We start from the raw sequence: 13,631 nt of genomic DNA on the forward strand, positions 1-13,631 counted from the left end.
TGTCACAGCTGAGCTCACCGTCTTACAGTAAAGATAGAATCGTCATGTTTGCTCAGGAGGTAAAGTTTTACAACCTTTAAACTGCTGTATATCAGTCAACGGCCTACTCACACAGAGCATCAACAGTAGACTGCACGTCAACACGAAGCAGCCTAGTTTTGAAAAGGCGGTTCCCCCTCTTTTTGAAAGTATCGTCTAGCAAGACTGCGGACAGACAAAGAGCCACGCCTCACAAGGCCCAACATATTTTGCCAAGAGGAGGAATCCTCTGAGCATTCAAGGGGTCCCGATCACTTTCAGAGAAAATTACAAATGTAAACAAACTGGGCCGGTCAGGAAAGCAGATGAGAGCGCAGACTAAATACTGCAGACCGGGCCACGTACTTCTGGCACAGGGCCTTTCCCCATTCCAAACCTCTTGGCTCCAACTCGCATTCCAGACCCAGTTAGGACATACCTAGAAATACATGGGATATATAAGCCACTGTAGACAAGCCTTATACTGATACTATACTGTTATACACTATACTGTTATAGTGTTGTGTTATACATGTGGCCGCCCTCTGTGGCTCAGTTGGTAGAGCATGGCGCTAACAGCGCTTAGGTTGTGGGTTTGATTCCAGCTGGGACCATATATACTGAAACACGCACTCACTGCAATGTCAGTCGCTTTGGATAAAAGCGTCAGCTAAATGGCATTGATATACACATGTACCCCCGGTTCAGATGGAGAGATACTGTTGAAAGAGTCACATGTTAAATGCAAGAGGCATGACAAGAGGGTAGGAACATAACTGGAAAATGTAATAAAGTGATATTTGCTTCCGTTCCAAGCCCCCCCTGCCCCCTCCTTACACAGGAGGCATGCTCACACAACTATTGTCCCTTACCCTGATTCTTTAAATGGCATTGTGGCTTCAAACATGAGATAAGGATCCCTTTTCAGATGCTTTCCAGTTCGAGGCCAACGCCTGGAAAACAGAGCCATTGAATCCTACACAATGGAGGGAGACTTCTATAGGACCAATCTAGACATGGCACACACAAATACTGAGAGAGCACGATTTCAGCAAAGAACGCTACGTCTGACTGTGCGTTTACACTTTTGGTGATGAAAAAGTCTGAAATACAAACACCAAGTATCAACACTATACTTGATTAATGAGACACAGCGATAGAAACAGCTTGATACAACAGCATGAAATGACCTTCACCGAGTTAGCTCGGGCTGCTGTGAGACCTTTGTGTGAGTTACATATTCCAGATTTCAGCCACCACTGAGGAGGTTTATTTTCTTTCCAGAAGCTTTTTCGCTACTTTTTCTTTGACCTTTGATAACAAAGCAGCAGTTCAGCCAATCACAAAACAAGCTGATGTCATTACATGGCTCCCATAGTTAGTCACAATCTGGCTTTCTGGCAGCCCAGTGAGAGGGAATTGGCAGACATGTTTATTAACCCTTTCTGTAGTCTTTTTTATGAGCTCATTGCATCATCTATTGCCCGCGGGATGTGTGAATGGATCTGTGTGAAGTGGGAACATCTCTGACCACATCCAAAGACAATTCCTGGCACGTCCAACCCCATGACAAGCAAGATGGTGGGCGAAGATTCCAATTGGAAAATCACAAGCGTAATATGAGCTACCTATCCAACCTTTTCAGATCTACACTTGAAGTGACTTGGGAGTGGGTGCTAAGGGTAGGTCCTGGATAGGGCCTCCGTCTGAGTCTATTCTTACCGAACCAACAGGGAGGATGTGGGGTGGGAGGCGAGTCATCTAAACAGTCCCTCCCGCTTGGGAATGGTCTTGGTATGGCCCACCCCGCCTGGGCATGGTTTTGGTATGGCCCAACCCGCCCTGTCTGTCTATCTGCTGCCGTTTGTATGAGTAAGCGATGACTGAGAGCTGTACCAATGGAACAACTGACTACCATGATGATGAATGAGGAACTGTATAAATAGCATTAAAAAAGCGTGCTCTCAACCAAGAGTAAATCCCAGAGTCAAAATTCTAAATAAGGCCAGCACTCGACTTGATCAGGTCGAAACGTCCATCTTGTTGTGTGTTTTTTATGGACAATAAAGCTGTGAATCAAGTATGCTAAATCTAAAAGAAACAGAACAAAGTGGGTGTTGGGTTTGTTTTGAATTAACCCATGATGGTGACATGTCTTTCCACAGACTGCGTTTGCGAGAAATGCAGGTGTACTGAAAAGGTGTGGAATAATAATTTAAAAAACAAAAAACATAAGCAGGCCAACTCCAGCAGCTGACATTTGGCCATTGAAAGGGGAAGCTACTTTACAAACTCTTGAGCATATTGAAACCACAAACACATTAAAAAGGCCACTGTTGTCGTGATCAGCAAGTTCTCAACCGCCCGTGTGAAACGGCCTGTGAGTGAACCTTTGACTACAGCTCAGGAGTTCAACTTTCCTCATTTGGAAAGTTCACACAGCAAGCAACACACAGCAAGCAACACGTTCTACTTATGTTTTCATTATTTTTAGTATGCTACAGGAAAAGTAGCAAATCAAAGGCTGAAAACAACAGAGCAAGCAGTGGAAAGCTTCAAAGATGGCCATAGATTTGCCTGAGGGTCATTCCGTGTCAAATGAACGGACAAAAGCGGATTTAGAAACGCACCACCTCATATTGTTCTGAAATAGTTTTTGTTGTTAGAAACAGAGAAGATAAGTATTCGTGCATCAATATTTTGTAGAAATCTAGTTTCATCCCTGAGAAATAAGCAAATTGACTGTACCCAACTTGGCCGTTTTCATTTTGAGGGATTCATATCATATTACATAGAATCCAAACCCCAAATCCGATTTGGACCAAAGTCCTACATGATAATGAGTCACGCATGAAGCCTCCCAATCCCCTCCTTTAGAAGATTTTATCAGCCAATATGGAATATCAGTTCTCTATGGCTGACAAGTAATGGCTTGTTGATTTGACATGGAATGACCCTTGAAAAAAACTACAAAATGGCCACCAGAGAAATTTTGGAAATCGCAAGCGATGCCAATCCTAAACCTGAGTCAAGCACTTTCTTGGCGGCCATATTGGCCAAAGTTGTAGTTCCAATTTATCATCATTGTAGGCACTCTGCAACCGAAAAAGTGGTTTTATCTAGTTTATATGCAGCGACAAGCTATGGACCACGGATATACCGCGAAAGTTGTCTGCAAAGAGTACTCCGATCGCAGTTGCAGAGTCTGTGACCATCGTAAGAATAGAAGAATCAACAGTACAACTGGAACCATCTGGGCTACTTGACGCCTACATGCCAACATTCCACACTCTGTGGGCAGACGACAGCGCATTTTTTAACAGGTTACCGTGCCCTTGATGGTGCTCTTGCTGCTGCCCAAGAAAGCTCAAAGGCAAGAGGTTCTGAAATGTGCAATACGGTTAGACAGCAAGGTATGCTGTACATTTGCTCAACTCAGCTCTAACAACCACCCTCCTGAAATGGAAGAAACGCAGATGTGAAAAGCCTATTCCTTCATGATTATTGTGAATGACTGACTCAATACTCTTTGATGTACTGTAAAACACCATTATTGAGTGTTTCAATGATGCATTGAACCGGGCCCAGCTGAACATGGCTTAGGTCATCCTTGAGTCTGGTTTCACAGCCGTGGTGATGGTGGTGGTGGGGAGAGAGACACAGAGACATTTCTGTTGTATGAGTCCTCATTCCTGGCATTCCCACCGCTACAGGAGTGTGTGTAGCTCTGAAACTCATCTGCTTTAAATCTGTCACACACTCAATGGGACTCTAAACCAGATCTCTAAACCAGACACTAACATTACACACATCTCTCTAGTATTGATGACTGGGGCCTCACCGAGACAAACAATGTTTTAAACATACTTCAATACTCCGTAAGACCAAGACTACTATAAGCCTTCTTCTGACGCAGACACTGACAAATGAGCATGCAGCAATACATTTTTAACAAAAGCATTTCTTTTTTGTAATCACTAACTCGGACATGAGCCCTGTTATCTGAACGAGTGAGTGAGGTTAAGGATGTGAGAGAGAGGGGGGAAGTAGATGGCCAGGAATGAAATGGAGAAGGTTCATGTATGGGAGGAACCAAATCAAAGAGAGAGAGAGAGCAAGAGAGAGAGCGAGAGACTGAGACAATGTGACCAAACAAGTAAGTCAGGCCGGCCCAGCAGACAGTATTGTCACATTAACTGCCTCTTCCTGTTGCTCCCTGCCTCTCACTCTCTTTGCCTTATAAGGCAACGCATTTAACGGCTTGTCACCATGGCGATGATGTAACAGCTTACAAGGTGCACCCCCCCCCCAGAAATGAACACACACACAACCCACAAGGCTTTTTTTTTTTTTCTTTCTTTGAAAGCACCTGATAAAAACCACACCTCTTTCTCAAGACAGAGACGTTTGTTCCAAAAATGGATCTTTTAAAAAAAACGGTAACGCCCATATCCGCTCAGAACATTAGCATCCTGTGTGGTGTTTGTTTGTTCAAAAGTGAAGGAATGCAAAACACGACTACCAGCTCCTTCCAATGAGCCAGCAGAAAAAGAACGGCAGCAGCAGCAGCAGACGCCAGGGAGGGCAGATCTGCTGTGTTGCTGCTGGGGGCATGGCTGTGCAAACAGCACCGCACTTCCTGCCTCAGGAGAAGCAGTCGTCATCCTCTCAGGCAAGGGCCCTCGGTCAACCCAAAGGTCTGTTAAGCAGCAACCTCATCAGGTGTGTGTCCCCCTGTGTCAGTGTGTCTGTGTGAGAGACCTGTGTGTCTATGTGGCCCATCCCCATCCAGTTTGGTAAGTTAATGACGCCCTTAGTGTCATTAAGGTTGGGGGAGGGGGAGGAAGTGAGGCGGCCCGGCGACGTAAATGACCTGGGATGGTCCAGCCACTGCAGTAGCGTGCTGTTTGTTCCTCTGTGTTTCCTGTTCAGTTTGACCCTCCACCCCCACCCTCCACCCCCGACTGACATTCCTCAGCGCACCCAGTACTTTATGACTCACGGCCCTAAGTCTGTCTGACACACACACACACACACACACACACACACACGGAAACAAATCATAATCTCAATGACCAGTCATCAACACAGATCTGATCGACACGGATCACAAAATGCCTCTATTAGGGAGCAAAAGCAAATGATATTCAGCAACGCAACCCCAGCCTTCCCATCTCACGCCACACTGCAAGGATTCAAGATTCAAGCCTTGCGCAGGTTCGACTTATTTAATAACAGAACCGATCCAACTTGAACCAGGCGCATCATGTTCAACAAAACTACCTAGCATTTCGATTGCATTTCCTTCCGTCAAAAGATGGCTTGCAGGAAGTTAGCTGTGACCGGCAGTTTGCCTATCAGGACAATGAGCCTTCCACGTGCCTGTGCTGGTCACTCTGCTTGGTCCAAGACCGTTCCGGCATGAAACTAAACAAAATGCATTAACATACAATAAAGCACAGCTTGGTGGCATGGGGTGGCCCATGCCCTGCTGACATACCCTCTACTCCTTATTTCCCTGTCTTTCTCTACTATCCAATAAAAACTTTAAAATACAAGAGTTGGACGACCACACTTAAAAAAATAACAAAAAAATAAATAAAGCACAGCTTGAAATCTGTGCTGACGCATTCCCCTACAATAACAGACAAAGCAGGGAACCAACACTGCTGTTCTCCATCGACGCTGGGGTGAAAACCAACCATCCAACACACTGAGGGTTCACCCATCTGACTGACTGACTGGCTGGCTGACTGAGGCTATGCTGGAGGGTACCAAGGCGACCAGGGACCTGGACCGTGGTTCAACCTAATACAGCTGCTGAGGAGTCACCGCTGGGACCCCTGCACAGAGACCCCTTTGTTTGACTGCTCTCGTTAAATAATGCCTTTGGGGGCTTTGATTCGATTTGTCAGAGAGATAGTCTGGTGCACTTCCCTGGTTTGTTGTTGTGTGCTCTGTTGAGGAAGGAGAAGCAAAAGGTGTGTGTGTGCCAGTCCGCTGAGATTTCATTGAGGGAAAAACACAGTTGTGATGCTAGCTCAGCTACAAGGGTAGCACTCAGAAAAACATTCCGTCAGCGCAGCACGCCACTACGTAGCGTAGGCGCTAACCTTGTGAGAAATACTTAGCATACTTGAATTAGCGAATGAGATGCTTAGCAGACACACCTATAGAGAAACTACACATAAATACCTTCTCATACATTCCGATACTGGGAGTTGGTTATTAACAGTAGGGTTGGAAGTGGAAGGTTTCACCTGTGGCATATGGCGTACAAGCTTACACCGGTGTAACTCCTGCCACACTGTCCGTACCGTTATTTTACCATTACAGCCGCCAAGCATAGGAGCTGAGCTATTGGTCCTCTGTGGCACAGTTGGTAGAGCATGGCACTAACAACGCTTAGGTTGTGGGTTTGATTCCCGCTGGGACCATATATACTGTACAATGTATGCACTCACTGCAATGTAAGTCGCTTTGGATAAAAGTGTCAGCCAAATGGCATATACCATGTTAAATGAATAAAACGGCATATGCAAAAGTTATCAGTGACACTGAGGAAAATGTTTAGCCTGCTACTTTCTGAAGCTAGCAGCCAGTAGCAGCCAGTAAACTAGTGTGTTATTAACTACCTGCTGACTTGGATCATGGCAGAGGATTTGGTGTAAAAAAAAAAAACAGTAAAACAACAACTAAAAAACAACTGCCGTTTTGGATTAAAACCAGATGTCAAAGGTAGGGCTCTATAATGTCCGCCATGCGAGAGAGCGTGTGTGTGTGTGTGTGTTTGTGTGTGCGTTGTGCACCAAGACCTGGCTTTAGGGGTGTGTAGCTAGTTAGCTAATTTATTTAAGAAGGTATTACCAGTGTGGCAGGTATTTTGGCCAGAAGGTATACCGGTTTGAGCATTCTGATAACAGAAAGGGCTTGGCTGGGGGACACCTCAAGGGCAAATCCTCCCCCAAAGACAATTCCTTTACACTTCCTATTTGCTTTTCTCTTCAGCTATGTCTCCACCTCTGCCTCTTCTTACAAGGCACTGGAAGGGTCACACGTATAGAAGGCTATTATTTTCTGAATAAGGAAGCAGTTCACCACAGAAACCTCAGTGACTTCCTTTACTGCTACTCCCTAGAAACTTATCGTAGAAGCCGTCAGTCACTTCCTCACCAAGCACCCGGAGGTTAGTCACAGCCTGTGCTCTACGCGGGCATTTGAGAGAAAGGATGTGTTCGACAGAATATAGGCAGGAAAGAGATAGAGGCAGAAGAGATAGGCAGGGAGGCAGTCACTGAAATCAAATCAAATTGTATTGTATATTTACTCCAAACTAAGGGTGTGTTTGATGATGAGATGGGCAGGGAGGCCGTCATGCTATATTGAGGAGGCGTCTGCCTCCACATTTGCAGACAACGGTTCCCATTGGTAGCATTGCTTCATTGCTATCTTGTCAATAAGAACAAAGATCTTTGCTTGTGCTCTCTGTGGGCCTCTCATTGTGTTGCAACAACTCACTGGAAACAAGGCCCCTGCAAATGCCTGACCAAAAAAAGAGGATTTCAAGGCCCCTGCAAATGCCTGACTAAAAAGAGAAGGCCCTCCCACACGAGGACCACATTGCGCAGCTGAAATTGTTGAAACCACACCAACTTAGTAAGGAAGAAAAATCCACCGACCACTGGGCAAAAAAAAAAAAAAAAAAGAAGAATATATAGCCCAAATCCTAAAAATAAGCCAGTACTCCCGTGGGCAGTGCTTTAATCCTCTTACAAGTGTTCTTTTGTCTGAACATATACACTGCAGACATTATACGCAAACAAAAGACCAAGGACGTAGAAAGCATGGACTTGGTTATCTCGGTCCTCTCTGTGAGAGCAAGGGGGGTGAAACCTTGGGCCCATGGGACTATAGGGTTGGCTACTGTAAATATTTAATAATGTCCTGCAACCACTGTGGGTTCAGAATAGCGTGTGCGTACTGTAAGTACGTACATGGTTATTTTCTGTTGTTTTCCATTGCCTGGGGTTGGATAACATCCCAATAGGCTACAGCGGTCTATGCCCGTTTCCACAGTGTCGACACTTAGCAGGGTCTTCAATAATACAACAAGATGTCAAAGTGGGAATCAGAGATGTCTTTGGGGGAGCGCACACACACACACACACACACACACACACACACACACACACACACACACACACACACACACACACACACACACACACACACACACACACACACACACACACACACACACACACACACACACACACACACACACACACACACACACACAGCCTTCCCTTATCATGGCTGCAAGATAAAATGGAGCCATAAAGGTATTGTGAGAGGCAGAGATGTTAAACTCCACATAATGACCACTACAATTCCAACCAACGGAAAGCCCTTATCAGTCAGATGGAAAGGCTCTGCTCAAGGTATACGAGTGGCCTTGTAGGAATACTGTCGCCCCCGCAATATGACGACATCACACACAAAGACATCAGGAGAGCCATAAAGCGGGCAGACTTGGCCTAGAGTTGAACTCTTATTGTTGGTGGTCTCAGAATCAGGGATGTCAAAGTTATGATAGCTGGAAAGTCATATCTTTTATTTCTAATTGTCCCCCACGACGAAATTGGGGAGGGGACTGTGGATTATGTCACATGCAATATCGCAGACACCACTAGGACAATTTTGATACAACTTGGGCGAATGATGCATCTTGCTATAGAGATCTTCACAAAATTACACTGATTGGCCCAAGGGGGATGCTATAGTAACAACTGAAATTCCAAACTTTGAAATTCCCCATGGCCAGCCAGAGCAGCACTGCCCTGGGTCTGTGTTTGGATTTGGGTCTGTCTGGCACATGGAAGACATCGGTATGTCCTGCTCCAGCTGCCCAGACTGCAGTGGGCTCCTGGTTCTCCAGCAGGGAGAAGGCTGGGATTGTGTCAGAGGCAAAGCCCTGGTGCCTTACTGCTGGAGCCTGCTGCTACCACCTCTTTCCTCACACCCCTTCTGATACAGCTGGGCTCAGGCTGAGTTCATGTCAGAAGCCAAGCCCTGCTGCCGGCCTGGACCAGAGCCAGCTCCTTCCGTGCCTCTGGTCCAATTGCCGCCGCCTCCTCCATCTCCTCCTCCTCCTCCTCCTCTGATCCAATTGCCTCTTCTCCTCCTCCGATCCAATTGCCTCTCCTCCTCCTCCAGCATGGATGAGGCCGGGGAGCACGTCACCGGCCAGCCCTGCGTTCTAGCTGCTCAGACACCTCAAGCCCCGCGGTTCAACAAATGCCAGACCCCTCTCATGACGACCGAGGGGATTATTTTCATACCAACTCAGCTTGACGTGTGTCAGGGAAACCAGCCCTCCGCAGCAAAGTCTGCACTGCGGTGGCTGCAGAAGTCGGCTAGGAGGGATTAGCAGGCCAGATGTTGACCTAGTGAAGGTGGAGTGCGACAGGGACCGTCCTCCGTATCTGTTTCTGTCACAGCCGAGTTGGGTGCTCTACAGTCCAAAAGTGGGCCAAGTGCGAGAGCTGTGCAGTAGCAGGCTGCTGTGTGCTTTTAATAGCCGCAGCAGAGAGGGCCTTCGATGCGCTTGGCCCTCGATGGTTCTCAGAGGAAGTAACGCAGCGCTGCCAAATATACGGCCTGCTTAAGCGCCCACAGTGATGCTTTTAATCAGAATAGAGAAGCGCTGAGGTGAGGCTTTCACGCAAACGCAAAAAGTATTTAGAGGACACGACACTCGCTGCGTCGCAGACACACACACTACACTTGCACGCGCACATACTTGCAGAGGTGGACAAACAAATCATGCACAGCCGTTTGCGTGTGCATGCACGCAAACACACACACAAATTAACTCACGCAGAACATGCAACAAAAAGGGGAACATTGTTTATTTTAACGGAACAATGTTTACCTACAACCAATGGCAAAACTCCACAGCAATTTCACTGCTATGTGGAAAAACTCACTTCCCTCTAAGCCCACTCCCTCTGCGCCCCCCACCATCACCCCCCCACCCCCCAAAATAATGAAGCCCTCCTCCCCAGCACCGCACCTAAACACACATTCCTTTCTCCAACTGCATTGCCTGCAAGACCCCAAAAGCACTGGGTCTGGTCCAGTTAACTCACACACGTTAAAGTTGATGTATACAGGCTCTGTCACACAGTCATACAGACATAAACCACATGGATCAAAGTTGAGGAGCTGCAGAATCTTTGGACTCCAGACTGAATTCCTTTTTTTTTTAGGGGGTGGGGGAATCTTGAGCCAAACATGGTTGTCACCATCATTATCAAAACTAACACAGTCGTGTTCCCCAAAGAAACCCATCTATTACCACTGACATGTTATGGCTCCATTCTCTACCCAGACATCTCTCCTCTACAACGCACAGCACATAAACAGGAGTGTGTGATGGGGGGTGGGGGTGGGGGGGTTGGGGAACAGACCGGAAAGAATGCCTTTGACACAGAAACACACAAACAGCCTGCCTGACCACTCAAAGCAAGAGGGCCCTAGGATGGGTATGGTGATGCCCCTCCTCGCCAAAACGCTCCCTACACGACACAACTTCCCTGTTGGCCTGCCTGCCTGCCCTGGAGGACGTTCCCACTGTGCCACATTGGCCACATCTGCAATCCTGCAACAAAAAAACTCTTCTTTTTCAGTGGGGCGAAAAAATAGGACAGCCTCCCCCCCCCCCCCCCCCCACACACACACACACCCCTCTCCCCTAAAGCCCCCTCCCCCTGCTAGCTATAACGGGCCACAAATGGAATGTTTCCCTCTTGCATGCTCTAGCTGTGGGAGAAAGAGAGAAAGAAAAAAAGAAAGGGGGTGTGAGTGAAAAGGGGGAGCGAGGGAGAGAAAGAGAGAGGGAGAGAGGGGTTACATTCCATTCAGCTCTGTCCTGTCACCGCGTGGCCTTCTGAACAGGAAGCTGATCTGAGATCAGAGTCGGTCGTGTTGTCGTGAGGTTGTCGTGCTGAGGTGGAGTGAGAAAGCGAGGGAACCGTTGGAAACACACCACCCTGGGGGCCTAGAATCAGGCCTAAGACGTAGCCCAGGCCTGGCCGCATAAACTGGGTTAACAGTTCCTCTGCGGGCCACAGAAAGAGGAATACACGCACCCTGTCAGTCCTGCTCAAACCAATCAACCAGCCACAGAGACTAATGTTAGACCGAGGAGGAACCGAAATCCCTTTTAACACTGGAATCAAAGCGGCCACTCCCAATCCACACAGAGCATTATGTTGTAGTCGGACATAGGGCACTTCTGGAGGAACAAAAAAACAGCCGATGAGAATTGAGTCGGCCAAATGAACAGCACATGAAACTGGGAGGGGAGAGAATAAATTGACACTGCCCACCTTCGCTGTGGCACTCTGAGCACGTCAGAGCACTGGGTAGCATGGGTGAGTCAGGTAGGGAGAGAGAACGGGCGGGTAAACTCGATCTGCAGGGCCGTTCTCGCCCGAGTGGCACAGAATTGTCCTTCCTATCGTAAATCAAACTCTCATGTAAAACCAGCGGTTACTTTGATACTGCAGTCAACATAGGGAAATGGGGAGAGATGATAATCTCCCACCGATTTATAACGTTGAATTCACCTCCTAAGTACAGTACAAGAGGTAGGTATGAGGATGTACACTGATTCTATCACTCTGTTGGGGTTGCAATAAAACACACAGAGGAGTGGTAATACAGCATACTTCAACACGTCTCAGCGTGCACTTGATTGTCTGGCATTAAGTTGAGCTTAATTACATGTTTGTCATGTGAGATTGAGCACTGTGGAGTGCATTAAATTGTATCTAGGGTACTGAACTGGACTGGCTTAAACTGGACAGAACTGAGCAGGCCTAAACCTAGATGTAGAAGAAAAAACGTTCCCAAACCACATTATTATGGACAGTTGACAGTTTCCTTGAAATAAGGAGGACCTTTATAATGCCTCAAATCCACTTGTCCTTTCTATGATTTCCACATACAGTAGCCTAACAACATGCACATATTAATTAACTCTTTTGATACTTTGGTGGGAGGCATTCGTTAACGTTTATGCAATAACTGGCACAGCAGGGGTGATTACGCCACAGGAATTTGCCCTTGGTTCCCCCGCCCGACTTTTCTCAAGTAAATCCCGTCTTTGACTACATCACGCCTACAAATGCCCAGGCCCATCAAACTCCATGTTGAACGAATTCAACTTTAGCCCCGAGTGGATTTCGGTTCACGGCCGAAGTTTGTTTGAGCCATATATGTTAATCATTGATTGCATCTCTTTTCTTGTATGGTGAGAGTAAACTTTGGCCTCCCTTTTCCAAAGGAAACATGACCAAATGATAACTGAAAGGGCAGCACACACATAGCCCAACCATGCATGTAGGCCTATCAATCATTTCAATGATAAATGCTGACGTTCCCAACGCTTCATAATAGGGAGGAATATAATGCTCGGTATGTTGTCACTCCACTAACAAGAATGCAAATCATTCCGTCAGATACACACCCAAATCATTCCAGACTGTTAAGCAACGTTGCCCCAAATTATGCTCAAATGTTCACTCCACATTTCACAATTCCGGGGCTTGATCGTGGACGATATGAGCGATTAAGGCGAGTTAAAAAGAAATATATAATAATCAAAAAATAAAATAGTGAGATATATTTCAGAAGTGGCCTGCTGCGACAGCGAAAGTAGATTCCTACTGCTTAGAGGAGAAACCTCCACCAGCAGTCTTATCTGCCTCGACCCAGAACATCTGATAGCGCGTCCAGGACAACTTTATTCTATTTTTGAAGTCTCACACGATGTAATCGAAAACATGCCAGAAATATCGCGTCTAGAAATGCGAGAAAGAACAATTGCAGAAATAGCGCCCAAATAATGAACATTAACCTGTAACGAACAGTACCCTACAACTAAACCTCCCATTTTACTACCATCATACACACAGAGAAAAAAAAACCGTTGCCACAATAGCCTACCGAATGAGAAATGTGTTAAGACTTGTTTTTATGTACGATATTTTAGAAATATCTAAATCGTAACGACACCGGGCAACTACGCTGATGGCATAAATATCGTAGCTTTCATGCATCGGCGGAGTAACCAGGGCCCAAATTCAGTCCCCGACCTCTCCCTGTTCCCAACCCCTGCCATTTCCACTCTTCCTACCTTTCTCTGCTGTTTCTCCCAGGCCGGGTCCAGCAGCAGGTCCCGGTCCCAGTCATTTTCTGGTTCCATGTACATCGGTGGTCCTCCAGAAGAATTTTGATTATTTGTAGCGTGATAATCGACCATATCAGCGACGCAGGAGAGTGTAGACTACTTGCGAACTATCGAACGAGAAACAAAAGGGAATATGACCCAGTTGCGGCAACTCTCCTCTCTTCTTTCAGCGTTCGGTCAGGAATATCCGGTCCGTACACTGACAATATCCCTGTTAAAGAATGCTTCTCCACCCGAGGAGGGAATGGTGTGGTCGAAAGCGACGCGACGCTCCTACAATCTGGAGTAGGAAAGGCCCAAATAGTTCATGAATATTCACGACTATTCATAGCTTGTAGAAACACTGCCCCCGATT

At 46.7% G+C, this 13,631-nt stretch overlaps 2 protein-coding genes across 3 annotated transcripts in view; one reads left to right on the top strand and one right to left on the bottom strand.

Moving 5' to 3' along the window:
* fosb (FBJ murine osteosarcoma viral oncogene homolog B) overlaps positions 1-3,014 on the top strand; it is a 136,767-nt gene extending 133,753 nt beyond the window's left edge. Inside the window, exon 6 of the transcript XR_014554522.1 lies at positions 3,004-3,014. The gene's annotated coding sequence lies outside the window, so the exon portion shown is untranslated. The remainder of the gene's footprint in view (positions 1-3,003) is intronic.
* Positions 1-13,552, bottom strand: part of actn4 (actinin, alpha 4) — a 38,893-nt gene extending 25,341 nt beyond the window's left edge. For both annotated transcript variants that reach the window (XM_083680980.1, XM_083680979.1), the window contains exon 1: positions 13,223-13,552. In XM_083680980.1, the coding sequence (XP_083537106.1) occupies positions 13,223-13,348 (126 nt within the window). In that variant the 5' untranslated portion in view covers positions 13,349-13,552. The remainder of the gene's footprint in view (positions 1-13,222) is intronic.
* Between the last annotated feature and the right edge of the window lie 79 nt (positions 13,553-13,631).

Source organism: Argentina silus, assembly GCF_951799395.1.
Source record: "Argentina silus genome assembly, chromosome: 11".
NCBI lineage: Eukaryota > Metazoa > Chordata > Actinopteri > Argentiniformes > Argentinidae > Argentina > Argentina silus.